We start from the raw sequence: 18,402 nt of genomic DNA, 5'->3' as shown, positions 1-18,402 counted from the left end.
GACCACCAACACATCCCCTTCTGCCTGCTCTGGCTGCTGCCCACCCTCCTCCTGGTCCTGCTATATATGCACAGTAGTGTCGGGACTCCATGTTGGTACAGGAAGCAAAAACGAACGGAAGCAGAGGAGGAAATAGGCATGGCAGGTGGACGTAGGGAAACGAGAAGCAGTGTTTCCAATTGCCACAGCTGCAGGTGCTAAGAGGTGTACATGGGAGCTGTACCGTCGGTGGCCTCTGGTCTTGCTTCCTCCTGTGTATCTTGTATGAGGGTTAGTGCCCATAGGGGTTGACCAGTAGCTGTTGTAGTTGGGAGGCTAGTTGGATAGGATCCTCCTACATTTTCTGTTGAGACAGATGCCCTGGTTCAGCGTCCCAGAGCCTGATGTTAGTATTGTTATCCGGTTGCTGTCGGTTTGACACCACACAAGGTTTCCTTTGGGTTTTCTCTGACCCTGCCAGTGCATTTACCCTGGACACCAGCCCAGTTGCGTTGGTCGGAACTGGAATCTCTGGGAACCACCTGTTGGGTAGGGTTTTGTAGCACCGGCTGGTCCCTGGCTGGTTAGGTGCCTTCTCTCTGAATGCTATAGCTGTGCCTTTTACAGTTGTGTTCAGGTGCACCGCCAGGGGACCCTCCACTGATCCCTCCCTCCCTTCCTCCCTCCCTCCCTCCCTCCTTCTCTCCCTCCCTCCCTCCCTCCCTCCGCACTATCCCCTCAGAGCCCATATGACCTTCTTTGGGAGCCTGTCTGTCCACCCTTCTTGTTTTGAGCTGCTTTCCCTTAGTCCTACTTTTCATCTCCACTGCTCTCTGCTGGCTGGCTGGAATCTGACCTTCATGAAGGGTCCTGGTGTCCCGTTCCTGCACCACAGATGGCCTTCTTTCTAATCTCTTGCCCTCTGCTAGAGTCAGCTCACCGGCTATGCTGCCTCAGGTTCTCCCCTTGGCATGAGGAGACCTCAGATAGGTGCAAGTTTTGTAAGCCCCTGTACTGCGGGGCAGGCTAGAGCCAGGGCTGACTATTGGAGTACCTGAGACCTGTTGTTCAAGGGTCCCAGGTGTACTTTAAGAGGAAGCTGGCGCCTACCTTCACCGCCAGTCTGTAGGAGAAAAGCAACTCATTGTCCCGCGACTAGCTAAGGGGAAACTGTCTGCAAGATGAAAGATTAACCTGACCTGGAGGGTGAGTCATGAGGAGGAGACATGGCCCCAGTGACATCGGGGGAAAAGACTGTTGTAAGTGAACCTCGGTGTCAGGGTGGAGTGTGTAGACCCTGTCTTGCGCAGCTGTCCAGGGGCTCTTCCTGTCCTTTGCCCCCACAGCTGACCAGCTCATTTTGCTCAGCAGGGCCTCCAGCTTGGGAGAACAAAGGTACAACCCCAGTGGGTCAGGAGCTTAAGAGGTCAGGGGTCAGGGCTTTGGAGCCATAGGCAAAGATAAGGATGGCCTGATTAAAGCTTGAGGGACACCGTCTGTCTTTTAAATATGATGCTTCCGGGTCCCAGCAGGCATGGATCTTGCTGAGCTCCAGGCAGGGCAGAAAGACCCTCCTGACTAATGTCTCATTCCTGGTGTGTTGGTGTTTCCATAGCAACTTAGGGACAGAGCCTAGAATAAGGCAGCTGTCTGTAGCAGCACCCACATTGTCTGATGCTGTCCTCGGTTAGGAAAGCTGGCTTTAAGGAAGGCAAGGAGTATTGGTGCCAATCCAAGGAGTGACGGGGCACGTCTAGTCAGCATGAGCTTGAGAACAGCAAGATAAAGCATTGTAGGAGTGGAATTGCAGGTGTTGGGTCAGTCGAGACGACACACCCAAGGGCTGTCCTCTTCCTCCATGCCCATCTCTCTCCCACCTGTGATTTTTATCCATGACTTTGAGGAATCTTCCTGATTACGACCCTCATGGCAGTCAACCCCAAACTTCACTCTCCTGGTGGCAGTGTAACCTCTCCAGAGACCCCTGAGACCTCTGCCCCCGATCCTACACTTTCCCCACCATTGTGCCTTGTGCCTGTGCCCACCTCATGCTTAGTCACTTCCCTTTGTTTCCGTGTCTCACCCATATCTGGCTTCTGCCTACCGGATTTGGCCGGAGCACCAGGATTTCCTTGTGGATCTTAACTGGTTTCTTCCTAGGTGAGGTCAATGCTGAACCAGAATCCATTTTTGCCCCCGCTGGGCTCTCTCACCCCCTCCTTCCTGCTGAACCTGGAGAAAGGGTACCAGTTGGTCCCGGCACCCAGTGTTTGCCATAGAGTTAATATTTAGCTAAGAGCCAGTTCCAGCTCCTGGGGTTGTGGCCCAGCCCTGCCCTGCCCAACCCTTGGTGAGGGGGTGGAGGGGACAGAGACTAATACAGACGGAGACTCATCTCCTACAGCATTATCTAGCTGGGTGTAAGCTGTCCAGATAGTCACCGTCTCAACTGCGCTGTGTCTGTGACTTAGATATCAGTGTTTCCAGGAGATTTCTGTTAAGTACCTGGGGCCTCCTGGAACTATCTATACTGCCTGTATCTTGGGTGTGGTGTAGACCTCAAGAGAGGTATTGTGATCTCCCCGGAAAACAGAATTACTGCGCTCACCTGTCACAAAATTTGAGGACCGCTGACACATAGGACAAAGAGAACTCAATCTTTCTTTCTTTCTTTCTTTCTTTCTTTCTTTCTTTCTTTCTTTCTTTCTTTCTGTTTTTGAGACAGAGTTTCTTCACGTAGCCTTGGCTGTCCTGGACTTGCTTTGTAGACCAGACTGGCCTCAAACTCACAGCAATCCACCTGGCTCTGTATCCCTGAGTGCTGGGATTAAAGGTGTGTGCCACCATGCATGGCTTGAGAACTCTATCTTACAACAGAGTCAGGACAGGCCTAGGCTCCAAGACGCCAGCCTTATAAATAAAAGTAGAGATCCGTACATGCGCATGTGTGTGTGTGTGTTTGCGTGTGCGTGTGAGCACGCGCGTGCTGTGTGTATGTGTGTATGTGTGATATGATGCCAATAGGAAGATGAGGAATATATCTATGTGGTAAATAACTTTCACATAATGTATGAAATACCCAGTGCTAGAGAAGGAGGGATTGTCCGTAGAGAATGAAGCAGGGCTTGCCTTAGGGTGGATGAAGGCAGGTGTCCTTCAGGGTGGGAAGGAGAGAGTGTCAGAAGACATCTTCATCAGAGATTCTTTCTTCTCTGTTTACCCTAAGAATGGCTCTTATGTTGCTCTTAGCTGGCATCTCTGGGTCTGAAATCCAAGAATCTATATTCTTTGTGTTCATCGGGGTCCTTTTTAAATACGCCAAAGTTTAAGCATAGGAAATTACTAAGGCTTATAAGACAAAGGACCATTACCCATGATGTTCCAGCCTAAGACCTTCCTGGGATTGTAGGCTCCCTGGTTAGCAAGGGGACTGCCTCAGTTGTTTCAAGGACCTTGGAGCCCACACGCTCCCAGTCCCAGTGCTGTATTCTCTTTTCTCTATTTCTCTGCCTCCACCAGGGGTTCTCAACCATCCTCACTCTATGACCCTTTAATACAGTTCCTCGTGTTGTGGTGACCCCAGCCATAAAATTATTATTGTTGCTACTTCATAACTATAATCTTACTACAGTTAGGATTTGTAATGTACATATCTGATATGTAACACCCGCCCCCCGTGAAAAGGTCCTTCGGCTCCCAAAGGGGTCGTGACCCACAGGTTGAGAACCACCTTTTCTTCCTCGGTGGCTGGGCACCTGTCTTTCTCTTACTTGTCTCCTTCCTTCTAACCAGGGTCGAGAAAGGTCAGCTCTTTTTATTTTGCCCTCAAGATCTGATCAGCTGCCTGCAAATACACTTGGCTTTGATCCTTTGATTCCTTATCGGGAAGGTGGGGGCACAGTCCTTGGGAAAAAGCACCTCGGGCAGACCCCATCTTCTCCAGAGCATCTGTCCTGTGGCCTCAGAGAAGTTGCCAAACACACCGGCTCCTTGGAGGAGAGCTGTCTCTTAAGAAATTCAGTCTCAGGTTTCATATTTCACTCGAACTGTGATGCCCTTGGCACCTCCCCTTCTCTTCCTCCACTGAGAGCCCCCGGCCAGCAACTTTCCATGGCAGGAAACATCTGCTGGTGAGGCCAGGCTAGGCCTGGGGTTACTGCAGGATGTTGGCCAGGCCCAGCACCCAGATCGTGTAACTTGAAGCATGTGGGGGGGGGGCTCTGGCCTTGCCCGCCCACCAGCCCTCCCTCCCTCCCTTCCTCCCTCCCTCCCTCAGTCCCCAGTGACTCTTAACAAAGAAGTCATTTGCTGGCCAGCTGAAAGGAGCACGGTCTGGAGGGAAAAGGGGTGTGTGGGCAAGGGTGGAGATGACAGCAAGCCCTGTGTTGCCGCTACGTGGTGGCCAGTTCTGCCTGGGTGAGAGCTATGAGTCACAGCGGCTCAGGCCTGGCTGGCGGGTAGAAAGTACACTGGCCGAACAGGCCAATCTGTGAAGGCAGATCCGGACTAACGATCTGGGCCACTATGGGCCCCTCTGGAGCTTCCGAGGCACTTGTGAGTCACCCCGAGTGTGAGTAGCCAGTGGGAATCGACCTCTGGACCCAGCTGTGGGTCATCCTGCTTTGCAAAGTTTGCCTGTTCACGTGGGGCCGCCCTTCCGCACCTCTCAGCCCGTGTCGTACACCTGCTGTCTCTGTGTCTCCTGGCCTTCCCTGGACTCTTGAGTGGCTGCACCAACCCGGGGAGTATTGCCTGACCACACCCCCACCCCTGGGCTGCCCCCAGACTGAAGACAAGGCAAGCATGAAGCGGAGTCCAGCTGTGGGACACCGGCCAGCCAGCCTGTTCTGAGAACCATGCTTAATATATCTCTTCGCTTGTGAGAGCTTGAACTGAGAGCACAGCTCTGAGAGAGGAAAAGATATCAGCCAGGGTTATATAGACCCTCTAATTCAGAAGGCAGAGATCACCCTGTGTTTAGTCGAGGCAAGACTCACAGTTTTCATTCCAAGGAACCTGGGAATCAGCATAAAGGCATCCGAGGTCCCTTGCCTGGGCCATTTGTTGGGGGTGATGGAGTCTCTGACAGAATCCGGGGTCCTGTGGGGCCTCCTGCTGGAACTGGACAGCCAGGCTCTGCTGTGCTACTTGAAGAGGCTTGCTGACTCACCTGTCGGTGCAGAATGCTACTGCTGGCATGGATCTGAGACAATCCCAGCCGTGAGTGTGTGACCCTCATCCTCTGTGTCCCTCTGACTATCTTATGCCATCTCTCATGCCCGCCTTGAGCCAGAATTCTGCGGCCATTTTATAGAGGTGAGCCATGCCTCGCTTTGGGAAGAGCGACCAAAGAGCACACAGGGAGTGAGTGTCGAGGGCCAGGTCCCCCAACATCCAAAGGAACGTGGGACTGTCAGACTCTTATGCCCGTCTAATGTGTCTTTGTACTTTTAGTACAGAGAGGCTGGCCTGCCATCTTCATCAGCAGACACTAGACTAAGGACAGTTAGCCACAAATGTGAGTAAGGAGGCTTTCCCTATTTCTCCCCACTGCTGTAAGCACAAAAGATCAGTGCCTTTTCCTGCTCACCTTTGGGAGATTGTACCTAGACATGTGTGCCTCCGTCCTTGTGGGTCCCAGAGTACATATCATCTTCTCATTGGATGTGATAGACGCCTAGGGAAGAGGACACTGTGGGTGGAAATTGGAACTTGGCATCATGTAACTGGATGCCTGGTACCCAGTTTTCCCCTCACCCCAAGAGGACTAGGGACCCCTAGTAGGCTGCTGCTCATGCAGGAACTTTGTAAAGACTCATCCAGGGATGCGAGAGGCCAGTGAGAGGCCTAAAGTAGGTGAATGTCTCCTCCCACGAGTGTGCTGCTATTGGGACACCCCGGCGGTTTCTTTCTGGCAGCTGGCCAGGACCATTGCCCCATTCCCAGTGGGTCTCCGCGTTCCAAGTCAGGCAAGCCACTTAACCTCTGCCGCACTTTCCGCACTATGAGGGGGGATAAGGAAGCCCACCTCGTGCGGTGGCGGATGTGATGGGCTTGTGCTTGCTCTTGGCTGCCTATGCATTCTGCAGTAGTCTAGAAGGTGCCTTAGAAATAATGAGGAATATGATCATTAAGCAAGGTTGGCAAGGAAGGGTTCTGTTCTAAGGGGCTTGGGGGTGGGGGGGTGCATTTGTGTAGTAGTGATTCCTGGAGGACTGTTGTATCAGGTCTTTTCCAGCTTTAGAAATCATTGGATAGATAAGCTTCCAGATGGCTTCTTCCAGTGGTCTGGAAATCCGGTTCAAGCACACACTGGTGATTTGGGAAGTTTGACATTGTATGATAACATGGTGTGCTTTTGCGGGGAGGGTACCTTGGGGGAAGGTACCTTACTGATGTGTAAGTCAGTCAAGAACAAAAGCTTGAGATTCGAATTATAGACGGATTGATGAGAAGTTCCTTTCTTCAAGCTCTTCCCTGGTTTCTCCCTCTTGGAGCGGTGACTGAAACGGAGCTTACAGTCTTTGCTCTCAAACTTTCTCCGTGTTTTCCATCCTCTCAGGATGTCAGGCTTGTACCTCGGGCCGGCAGCCCTGGGTTCAGATGTGATCAGAATCCAGGCTTTGTTTCTACGTGGGCCACAAAGCTTCATAGAGAGTTGAGACATGAACAGTTGGAGGGCCAGTCCCTCACCAGCTGTGTGTCTGTAGATTCCCAGGTGAGAGGGTAAGAGGCCAGGGACCTGTCACTGCCAGCAGGACAGTCTGTCCCCCAGGCATGCATCCCTGGCAGAGGGTCAGCAGCCTAGTGTGTGTGTAAGTAGGTCAGCACATGGTTAGGTTGGATGCAGATGTGCCTCTGTCCTTATGTGTGGCTCTCACTAGAGTGTACACAGCTTTCTGTTTTGTTTCTGTTTGGTCTTGGTTTTTTGAGACAGGGTTTCTCTGCGTAGCCCTGGCTGTCCTAGAACTCACCCTGTAGACCAGGCTGGCCATGAACTCAGAGATCTGATTTCTGAGTGCTGGAATTAAAGACGTGCACCCCCACTTCCTGCCTAGTTGTACATTCTTTGTATTTATTTTCTTGAGACAGAGTTTCTCTGTGTAGCCTTGGCCATCCTGGAACTCCTTTTTTTGTAGGCTGACCTCGAACTCACAGAGATCCATTTGCTTCTGCCTCCCAAGTGCTGGGATTAAAGGTGTGTGCCACCATGCCCCGATCACCCATCTTTTTTTTTTTTCTCATTCCCATTCATAATTTTAAATCTTTTTTTCCTTTTAAAGATTTTCATCTTTGTTTTTACATGCATTGATGTTGATGCTTTGCCTGCATCTGTGCGAGGGTGCCAGATCCTATGGAACTGGAGTTATGCTGGGAATTGAACCTGGGCCCTCTGGAAGAGAAGCCAGTGCTCTTAACCACTGAGCCATCTCTCCAACCCCCTCTCCCCCCCCCCCCGCTTTTTTTTTAAAAAAAGCTTTTAAGACTGTGTATTCTGAAAGAGCAGAATTGCTATCTATTCAACTGCTTGTGGGATTTCCAAGGAAGGTTTGCTAAGTTACTGTATGGAACCGAGCCTGCAGGAGATGCACAATGGTTTTTTGGGATCTGGTTCTCTATTCTGTACAAGACACTGCTCTTCTCCTGACTTAGGGCTTATGGGGAATAGACTCTTATCTTGGGTTCTGCCTCTCCAGAGCAGTTGGGCGTCCTTCGGCACGAGACTATTTCTCTTGCCTCACGTTTGGTAGATTGTTCAATAAGATTAGGGGAGGAAGTGCCATGCCTGTGTGCTAGGTGTATTTTTAACTTCACAACTTGTTTTGTTTTTCCTGTTACTGGATTTTTTTCCCCCTTAGTGCCATGTTTAATTTTTTTTTAATTGTGTCTTTAGCTCACTATAATGGTCATATCAGACTTCAAGAGGTACACAGTGCCCAGTCTTCTTCCAAGTCCTGCTGAGAGCTAGCTTGGCCCTCAGGTCCTTTCCACTGCTAAGACAGAGCTGGCAGGAAGCAGGGCAGTGATAGCTGTCACCGTAGGCCCTGGGAAGATGCTAGAAGGTTTCCTTTATCTTCTTAGCATACACACGGACCCCATCTTCATATTTCTCACTGGCCAATGCTGCATGAAGGGTTTTTCAGGACCACATCCTCTGTGCTATTTCTCCATACCAAGGCCCCTTTCTTAACTTGACCTCCCAGGGACTATGGGAAGAGAGCTTCATCTCTTTACCTTTGTAACACACAAGCATCCCCCTAACTCCCCTACCCCTAGCACTCACCATCTCTAATCCTACAGTGTGTGGCTACGTTGTGCTAATCTTGGCTCTTGTCATTGCAGGTGTTAAGCCCCACGTACAAACAGAGAAACGAAGACTTCAGAAAGCTCTTTAAGCAACTTCCAGACACGGAGCGCCTCATTGTTGGTGAGTTAGTAACCTGGGAGGGGGCCAGCCAGGAAGTCTGGGAGTTCCAGAGAGAGCACTTAGGCTGCTTCTGACAAGAGGCTGAGAGCCAACACAAGCAAGCATGTTGAGCTGGCCACAGGGCAAATAAACCTTAGCAACACAGACATCTCAAGTCCCAGATCTTCGGATTCAGCACCATTGCCTCCTGTGGCATCCTTGAGAGCCCACCCACGAAAGAGTCAGAGGCATATTTAACCTCTGTAAATGGCCGCTCCATCAAACCACTTCCTACCGTGTCAGCAAGAGGATGGAAATTAATTGAACTGCACTACTGGCCTTTAAAAAAAAGAAATTTTTTTAAAGATTTAATTATTTATTATGTATACAGTGTCCTGCCTGCCTGCCAGAAGAGGGCACTAGATCTCGTTATAGATGGTTATGAGTCACCACGTGGCTGCTGGGAATTGAACTCAGGACCTCTGGAAGAACAGACAGTGCTCTTAACCTCTGAGCCATCTCTTCAGCCCCTTTAATTTTTAAAAACCCTGCCAGTCATTGGCTGTCATACTTACTTATTATCCTGCCACCAGGCCGTAGTGTACTTCATGTCCTCTGTGTTCTGATCATGGGCTGTCAGAGACTTCCTCAGCTGCGCACCTAGTCAGCAGCAGATGGCTGGGCTCCCCCAGTGCTGGAGGGATGGATGGCACGCTCACTGTGCGCTGCTTTGCTCAAGATGTCTCCTGCCTCTGAGCTTCCGTATCCTGCTTCCTACACAGATTACTCATGTGCACTCCAAAGAGACATCCTTCTCCAAGGCCGACTCTACCTCTCAGAAAACTGGATCTGCTTCTACAGCAACATCTTCCGCTGGGAAACTCTGGTAAAGGCGTTGGGCTTGGGTCGGTGGGGGATTGTGTGGGAGGCAGGTGTTGTAGCTCAGCGGAAGTAATGCTTCTTTCTCTGTGCTTGGTCACCAGCATTGCAAAGAGACCCAGACTTGTTCCTTTGGGCCGTTATCTTGGCCATGGCTGAACAAGTTGCCTTCATCTTCTTCATTTATTGACTTTGTGTTCTTCCCAAGCCTTTATATTGTCTTTATTTTTCCTTTGTTTTACTTTGCCTTTGTTTCCTCATCTTTTAAAATAAGTGGAGAAGCCGGGCATGGTGGCTCCCACCTGTAATCCCAGCTCTTGGGAGGCAGAGGCAGGTGGATGGCTGTGCGTTTGAGGCCAGCCTGGGGTCTACAAAGTGAGTCCAGGACAGCCAGGGCTACACAGAGAAATCCTGTCTTGAAAAACAAAAACAAAAACAAAAAACAAACAAACAAAAAAACTAAGATGGAGAACGGTTACTTAGATGATGTTGTAGGCCCAACCCAGCCCCAATATTCTGTGTTTTTGTAAGCAGCAAAAATGGCGGGCCTTCTGCCCATGTAGAAGGTTGTAGAATCTAGGTTCCCATGGCCGGAGACAAGGCCCAGTTGTTCCTTAGTGTGCAGCCTCTGTGATGTAGGGAATAAACTGTATTGACCTCTAAATTGGTTCCTTCCAGCTTCGGAGGTATAAGAACTGTGATTTGGCTTTTCCTGATTGTACTAATGCCCTCTTTTGCTTGTTCCTCATGCTCTGTCACTGTGGGGATGCCAGCTGACAGTCCGTTTGAAAGATATCTGCTCCATGACTAAAGAGAAAACAGCTCGCCTCATCCCCAACGCCATCCAAGTCTGCACTGACTCAGAAAAGGTGAGTGCTGTCGGGTTCTGCCCCTTCTCCCCGTGCACCCTCTACATTCCCACTCCCCGCCTCCCCACCTCCCCATGTCTGTGTTCCTGCCCTTAAGTCTCCCCAACCTTTAACGTGTTTGAAGTGGCCGCCAGTAAGCAGGGTACACATTCTAGGAAATACTCCGTGCATGAGAAGGGTGGTTGAAGGCTGAGCAGGGGTTAGGGTAGCATGTTAGAACTTTGAACTTTGAGCTAGAACACCTGATTTTTGAGTCTTGTGACTATAGATTATATTGGATAGCCTTCATAGGCATATTTAGACTTAGCTGAAGGTTTGTTTCATTCTGCCCAGTTCAGTTGGTGAGCACACAGTGGGTCAGGATTTAGAACTAGAGTAAAACAACAACAACAACAACAACAACAACAACAACAACAAAAACTTGAATAAAGTTGATAACATATTGAAGGACTTGGTTCAGTGGGGTCTTAGAGATTTCAGGTTCCTAGGTCCTCAGTGTGCTGACAGTTTTGAATAACCCGCAGTAGCATTTAAGACTGAGTATCTTGAATACGAGAAAGGAGGGCCTTGTTTGCATTCCCTGTGCTGTAAGCTTCCGTGACGTTTCTCTGCATCCTTTGCTCCCATCTAGCACTTTTTTACTTCATTTGGGGCCCGGGATAGGACATACATGATGATGTTCCGGCTCTGGCAGAATGCTCTCCTCGAAAAGGTAGGTACTGAAGGGGAAGCAGAGGCAAAGTCTCTCCTCTAACCAAGAAGCTATTTTCATCTGATACCTGCTGAGAAAGGGAAAATCGGTTTCCTCAAATGGGGTGTCCCGGGGACTATCAGCAGCCCTCTGGGTGAGGCTTCATGCCCAGGAGTAGTCAGCCAATACAAAATAGACTCCATGTTCGTTGATACATGCATCTGATTTTGTTTTGATGTTCTTTGCCTTATAGATTTTCTTCTTTTGTGTGTGTGTGTGTGTGGGGGGGTTGTTTTGTTTTTCTGTGTACTTTTTTTTTTTGAGAGGGGGCATGATGAAATTAGGTGGTGGGGAGGTGGGAAGAATCTGGAAAGAGTTAGAGAGGAAAAGGATATAATTAAAGTATATTATATGAAAAAATTAATTCTCATAATGATATATATAGACAGATAGAAAGATGGTAGGTAGAGGGGACTGGCTCTGTCCTTCAGCCTTGGGAGGCCTTTCTCCCCTGTTCTGGTCCCTCACATATTGCCCTAGTTGGGAAGTATGCTTTTATTGTGCTATTGGCCAGCTCTACAGGAGCCCATGGCTTTGGAAATCTTTAATAGTCTTGACCTGAGTCTTGAGCGAAGTCAGGTCTCTCGTGAGCATGTCCCAGGACTCAAGAGTAACGCCCCTGTGACTTCAAGCACTTTAGACTCACTGCTTTATACTTCTCCAGGGCTTGGGTTGGTCAAGTGGAACACGACAGGAAGCCACAGAAATGACTGTTGTGAAGGAAGCAGGTCTCCTATTCACAAGTTCCCCAGAAATGAGGCATGCCATGCCGGGTCATGCCAGACCATGTGGAGAAGCACTGGGGCTCGTCAGGAGGCAGAAGGGGCAGAAGGATATGGCCTCCTGGGTCAGCTAGGGAGGTCAAGATAGTGCCAGTGTAGGAATAGCCACTGGTGGTAATTCCCACAACTCTTGGGGTCTAGAGACTATCTCTATCTAATTGCCCAACATCCAGCTTTAGGATACCTGACCCTGACAGAGGTAACTGGGGGATGTTTGCATACATGTGAGCTGTTTCCGAATCTAAGAACCCGATAATCCTGGGAGATTCCACTCTGGTCAACAAGACACAAGGTCTCCAAGAGTCACCAATGAAGAAAATAAGAAAACTCAGTTACACGGCACCAGCTGATGGCTGGTGTGTTCGAGTTAGGTTGGAAGGAGACAGATGGAATATTACAGCTCATGTCCATAGAGTGTTCCCACTCTGAAGCTGTCAGATGTTGGGGATTCTCCAGGCTAGAGAAAAATCTATAAGGAAAAAAAAAAATCTGTGTGTGTGTGGGGCGGTGGATGTGTGGGTGTAAAATATGTACCTCCAACTAGGTTACCATGTGATTGACATGAATGTATTAAATACATGTATGTATCTGTCTTGACTCTAGCCTGAGCTAATTACTATCTGGAGGAAATCTAGTAAATTAATTCTTATCTGCAGTCCCTTTAAATTTGAGCCTCTGGAGCTGTGATGTTTCTCTTGGTAGCCTTTTAAGCTGAGGCCTCCTGCCATTATTAGACATCAGTAATGGTAAAGTGATAATGGTCTAAATATTTACGTGCCAGTTCGGTTTTTTTCAGTTCACATCTGTTGTCATTTCTGAGTAAGACAAAGAGCCAGGCCTTTGACATCCAAGTGTCTTCCAAAATAGCTCTTATTCATTTTGTCCATTGAGGGTCTGTGAACTACTCTTGTCCTGGCTATGTGGACTCCAGCTGAGCCAGGAGGAACTGGCCAGGGAAAGCGATACAAAGAAAGTGAATGGTGAAGCAGGCTACATAGTTTGACAGAAAGCATGTGTATCCCAGACAAGAAGTGTGTCCACAAAGGCTAGAGATTGGGGAGGATATTTAGATAAAGGATGAAGGAGTTATTCTCTTAGTCATCAGTGAAAGCTAGCACTCAACACCTGCTGGCAGAGACAGGGCTCAGTCATCATTCTAGATGGTTCTACTAAGTCAGAAAACAGGAAAACGGATACAAGATATTTGTCTAAAGGCCTGAGTCATTCCTTCAAACTGTGCCTTTGGAGACCTCTCAGGTTATTTAGAAAGTCTATTATTGTAAAGATTCTTGTTTTTATTTTTTCTTAGTTATTAGTTGCATCAGTTTTTCTTATACCTTTATCCTCTTTCCACATATCTGTCACTACCACCTTCCTTTCTTTCCAGTCTATAATTCACTCATGGCCTCCACCCATGGTCTTAAGCTTCTTTGATATTCCTTTGCTTCTCTCTGGAAATTGTACCCCATGAAAACTAGCTTTTCTTAAGACAGTATTTTTAAAGAGGACAAATAGACACCCACACACACACACACACACACACACACACACACACACACACACATACGCAAACACTGGAAACTATACTAGGATTGTGCACAAATTGATTGCTCCTCAAAATAAAGGAGGAAATGTTCAGGTTGTCAGGAGAGGGTCAGATAGAATGACCTTTAATTTCTGTGGTATTGAAAGAGTGAGTCAGGGCACCTATGGGTGTTCAGAGTTAACTGTGGCCCTAGATTAGCATGGCTTTTTCTTTCCACTTAATGCTAAACCTTATAAGTAGGATGAGCAGGTGATGGGGTGTTTCCCATCCTCAAAGGGCCAGTTAATCCCATACTGCAATTCTCTGTTGAAGGCACTGGCGAGGAAGGTCTTCATCCTTAGCTTTGTTGCAATCTACACTTTCAGGCAGGGGATTGAGCATCTGACTGGGATATGTGCAGTGGATGGTGATGTCTAGACAACCCTTTCTATCTGGTTGAGAACAGAGCCCTTTGGCCTCTTTCTCCCCATGGAGCCCACCTGGCTTAGTGCTTCTGTGCGAAATGGCAGGGCCTGAGGGAGGGAGGATCAGAGTCACTGCTCTTATCTCCTGCAGCCCCTATGCCCCAAGGAGCTCTGGCACTTTGTCCACCAGTGCTACGGGAACGAGCTGGGTCTGACCAGTGACGATGAGGACTACGTGCCACCAGACGATGACTTCAACACGATGGGGTGAGTGTGGCCTTGGGTGAGCTTCCCAGAGGACATGGGGATCAGAATAGCAAAGAGGACATCATTTGGGAAATCGTATCTGAGTATCACCCTGCAGGAAGCCCTGGAGGGAACCCGTGGTTCATGCAGAGGGAACAGCAACAGGGCTATGTGGCTACAGGGACTAACAGCCTTTTGGCCAGAGTGACAGTTGGCTTTTAGGCAAAAAAAGGATGGGCAGGTTTGTAATAGACAGACAGTTGATACATTCTGACTTAACATCTAAACAGGGCTTCTGTGATAGAAATACACTCAAGTGGAGAACAAGCGGGACCTGTTCAAAGGTCAAAGGTTGTTGATGATAGTTTAGAGGTGAATTGGTGGTAGTGTTTTGGGCCAAGTTGGTTGCAGTAGGTCTGGCCATAACTTAACCTTCCTCAATGTATTTTGAAGGATTTGCTGATGGCTCAGAAATTAATCCCAGCTTGATTTAAAGTGCGTTGGTTTACCTCTTTAGAAGAATGGAGTGAGTGGTTCCAAAGAGAGGTGGGGAATATTTTATAGACAGAAGAGTTTGAGATTAGAAGGTTGGTTTTAGGCAAATGAGGATGCCTTGGAGCCAACTGGAGAGAGATATCATTGTAAACTTCTGAAGATGGTTATTGGGTTCATGGGGAAATATGGGCCAGGGCTGTAAACTTGAGTCACTTGGGCAGCCATAGAATCAGCTGACTGATCATAGAAGGAGAGTCAAGGACTAGACTTGGAGGCACTTGGCAAGAAGAGGAAGCAGAGGAAGATCTAGAAAAGTCATCCAAGAAGGCAGGAGAGTCTTGAACACTAGAAGCTAAGAGCAGGAAGTTAAGGACAGTGGGGGGCGGCACTCTCACTGCATGGACTGCTGCAGGAGGGTTAGAAAGATGGGGAGAGGGAGTTGACTGACATTAGTTGGGTGTGGAGAGACTAGATGTTGCCGTGAGAATCTAGTGAAATAAAGAGCAAGAAAAGAGCATTGAGGGTACAGTGCTTAGACTTTGGCATGGTGCAGCATTAATATTGGTGCCACGTTAGCTCTGACAAGCTATTTGCTGATATCTTAAGATGAACATAAGGATTCACCCAGAGCTGTAATACATCCAGATGCCACTAAATGCACAAGTCGGATGTTGATGGCAGCTAGGACTGTAAGGATAATGATTGCTACACTGGCACTCTTGAAGCGTCTCTAGAACAGCACCTACCTTCATTCAGGATGTACAATAAAGAGAAGTCTGTTAGCTATGATCTATAATTTGGGCAATACTACTGAGGGGGAACTGTATTCAGAATCCAGTCTTAGTGGATGTTTGACAAAGAGAATATTGGCCCAAAGCCCAGTTACTAGATTCAGTCTACTGGGATGGGACAGGATCCAACAGAAGAGAGTGAGATGAGATGGGCTTCTGTTTAGGCAGACATGCATCTAAGGAGGCCATTTACAAAAGGTCAGTTCTCAGAAGTTTCTGGATAAGGAGAGGTGGTATAAGATGGGTATGAGGCTTTAGGAGAGCAATGTGGGGGTGGGGTGGGGTGGGGTGGGGTGGGGTGGGGTGGGGTGGGGTGGGGTACTTTTTGGAGGGTGCAAGATCATAAACAAAGAAAAGAAGCAGGAAAGCCCATAGTTTCAGATTGACAACAGGGCTTCGTTCTTAGATTAGCTGGTGGCCTCTACCACAGAGACTAACCTGAGCTCATGGGGGTTGTCTCCTTCAGCTACTGCGAGGAAATCCCCGTTGAAGAGAATGAAGTGAATGACAGCTCATCCAAAAGCAGCATAGAGACCAAGCCGGATGCCAGCCCACAGCTGCCCAAGAAGTCCATCACCAACAGCACGCTGACCTCTACGGGAAGCAGTGAAGCCCCTGTCTCGGTATGGGCGTGTGCGACCCTGATTAGTGGCCGTTGTCTCCTAGATTAATTAACCCCACAAGAGTTCCAATGGGAGCAGGGAAATGGGACAGGGGTTCTATTGTGGTCCCCACGACTAAGGGAGCATCCTGGAACTCGTGAGCTCTTAGTGCCATGGTGTAGACCAAAGGTCCGGAGCTAGGTTCTCAGCATGCTTTGTTTTGACACTTGAGAAGAAGAGAAGTGTCCTGAGTGTGGCTCAAAGTCTAAATCACACATGAGCAGGGAAGAGCTAATGACCATGGAACAAGGATAGTAAATTGCTTATTCACCTACGTCATGAATATTTGTTGAGTTCCTTTGCAGTTTATTTTCCCACTATGCTAGAATTTACGGAGGCTCTGAAAATGTCTATAAGAACCTTTCTCTTCAGGAAGACTATTGCAGAGAAGTCAGAATTTTGCTGAAGGAAGAGGGTTAAGGCACGTGTCAGCAAGAAAGGGCTGGGTTCCTTGGGAAAAGCTTCTCAGAAAGAGAACCTTTTGTTTCACATTTGGGCAGGCTAATAGCCTTAGAATAAAACATCATTGATGCCTAGCCTTAGTTTTTTATTTCCAAGATTAGCTTTAAAATAGAATTTAAAATAGAATCTTCTGGTGCCAACGGGAGAATGAAACCCCAGACCTTGCCCTTGAAGGCCTCTAAGCTGCTTAGGAAAAAGGTATTGTTTACAGGCAGGCTGGCACTGTAGCAGCATGGTGGGACTGCGGCTCTAGGAAAGGCCTAGAATGGGCTCACCACCCATAGAGTGCTGTGTCGCTTGAGCGGCACAGAAAGGGCAGTGCGCGTTTGTTCTGTGTTTCCTCTCCTGTGCACCACAGCACAGTGCCAGCACCTGGCTCCCGAGCAGCTCTGCCAGGAATGGGATGACTCTGAAGGCCAGGTTGCTAGTCTCCCTTGCGGAGAGTTGATCCCCAGAGGGGAACCCTGGTTTGGTTAATTCTTGATCTCCCCTGCAGTTCGATGGCTTGCCACTGGAGGAAGAGGTGATGGAGGGTGATGGGTCCCTAGAGAAGGAGCTTGCCATTGACAACATCATCGGGGAGAAGATTGAGATCATTGCACCCGTGACCTCCCCATCCCTGGACTTCAATGACAATGAGGATATCCCCACCGAGCTCAGTGACTCTTCAGATACTCATGATGAAGGTGAGCCTCGGAATGTGGTCCAGAGCATCCCTTCATCTCTCCATTTTGCAACATGAAAGGGAGTTCTGGATCTCAGAGCGTCCCGCAGACCAAGCAGCTCAGAGAAATGATGAAGGCAAAAGAATTAACAGTGAGCCCCTGAACCCAGCCACTCTTCCCTTGGTGGTAGCACCCACATCAGCCACAGAGATGTCGGTGCCCTGGGGATGTCACTGCAGCCTCCTGCCCTCCTCTGACACTGTCCGCTTCATCCTCTCGTCTGTACAGGAGAGGTCCAGGCCTTCTATGAAGACCTGAGTGGAAGACAATACGTGAACGAGGTCTTCAACTTCAGCGTGGACAAACTCTATGACCTGCTGTTCACCAACTCACCGTTCCTTCGGGACTTCATGGAGCAGCGGCGCTTCTCTGGTCTGATCTGCGGGCTGGCCCCTTCCTGACTGTCCATCCCTTTCTCCACTGTACATCCTCTTCCTCCTCCTCCTCCTTCTCTTCTTCTTCCCCCTCCTCCTCCTCCTTCCCCTCCTCCTCCCCCCCTCCTCCTCCTCCTTTTTGCCTACCTCTTTCATATACCATTCTTTCCCCAGGGTCACAGGCTCCTCTTTCTGACCTTATATGGTACCAAAGATCCTCTAGGCTATCTGTCCCTAGAACTGCAAGGTTTCATTGGTCTTCTGTCCACCAGGCTCCAAAGATTTCCCAGTGAGCAGGCCTCATCACCTCTTTGTCCCCACAGAGCTCTTTGTGTGCTATAGGGCAGCCAGCTGTTCCCTGTTTAGGAGGTACCCACTCTACCGAATGCATTGTGTTGGCTCAGTGAGTCCTCAGCTGTGTCTTATGTAGGCCGTGGGGCTCCTGGCACTAACTTGTTAGGAACCTGACCCTCCAGACTATTATTTATCTGCCTGGTATAAAGTAGCCAAGAAGGGCTGAGTGAGGATTTAGATCTAGCACCCTGGGGGCTCATGTCTTTAGTCTCACTCTCTTCCTCCAGTTTTTCCCATAGCACAGATTACCTAGCAGAGATGCCAATCACCCCCTTGGGGCAAAGACTCTAGGCACCCTCTGAAGAGAGAGGCACCTTCAGGCCATGGGGAGGGGGTGATGGTGACACTCCCTGGGGAATCGATGCTCTTGCCACAGTAACTTCAATGTTGCCTGCACCCCCGCAGGTGGCCCCAAGACCTCCTGGCCCAGCCTTGGAACAATCGGCATTCTGGAGCTCTCTGTAGAATTTCGGCAATGCCACAATGGGCCTCTTTCTGCTCCAACTCCACCTCCTCTTGGCCACTGCCCACCCCCCCACCTCCCCCCCACCCCCACCCCCCCCACCCTCCAGCTTTCAAACGCTATTGGCTTCCAGGGGAGGAGGGTGGCTGTCAGTAGTCAGCATGGAGCGAGGAGTTCATTGAAGGGGAGATTCAGACAAGCGGAGCCGCGCTG

General features: G+C 49.1%; 1 protein-coding gene across 12 annotated transcripts in view; it reads left to right on the top strand.

Annotated features, from left to right (window-relative positions):
• GRAMD1B (GRAM domain containing 1B) overlaps positions 1-18,402 on the top strand; it is a 186,446-nt gene that overhangs the window by 154,176 nt on the left and 13,868 nt on the right. For 11 of the 12 annotated variants that reach the window (XM_084782045.1, XM_084782044.1, XM_084782039.1 and 8 more), the window contains 8 exons: positions 8,323-8,407; positions 9,169-9,272; positions 10,039-10,134; positions 10,766-10,846; positions 13,769-13,884; positions 15,616-15,772; positions 16,770-16,959; positions 17,227-17,370. In XM_084782045.1, coding sequence (XP_084638171.1) covers positions 8,323-8,407; positions 9,169-9,272; positions 10,039-10,134; positions 10,766-10,846; positions 13,769-13,884; positions 15,616-15,772; positions 16,770-16,959; positions 17,227-17,370 — 973 coding nt within the window. Of the gene's footprint in view, positions 1-4,902; positions 5,200-8,322; positions 8,408-9,168; positions 9,273-10,038; positions 10,135-10,765; positions 10,847-13,768; positions 13,885-15,615; positions 15,773-16,769; positions 16,960-17,226; positions 17,371-18,402 lie in introns of those variants that run through there. The other variant, XM_084782050.1, reaches the window with a different exon arrangement.

The sequence above is a fragment of the Acomys minous genome (assembly GCF_964271855.1).
Source record: "Acomys minous genome assembly, chromosome: 5".
In the NCBI taxonomy this organism is placed as follows: Eukaryota; Metazoa; Chordata; class Mammalia; order Rodentia; family Muridae; genus Acomys; species Acomys minous.
The sequence above is the reverse complement of the archived record's forward strand: the minus strand, read 5'-3'. Positions and strand labels throughout refer to the sequence as shown.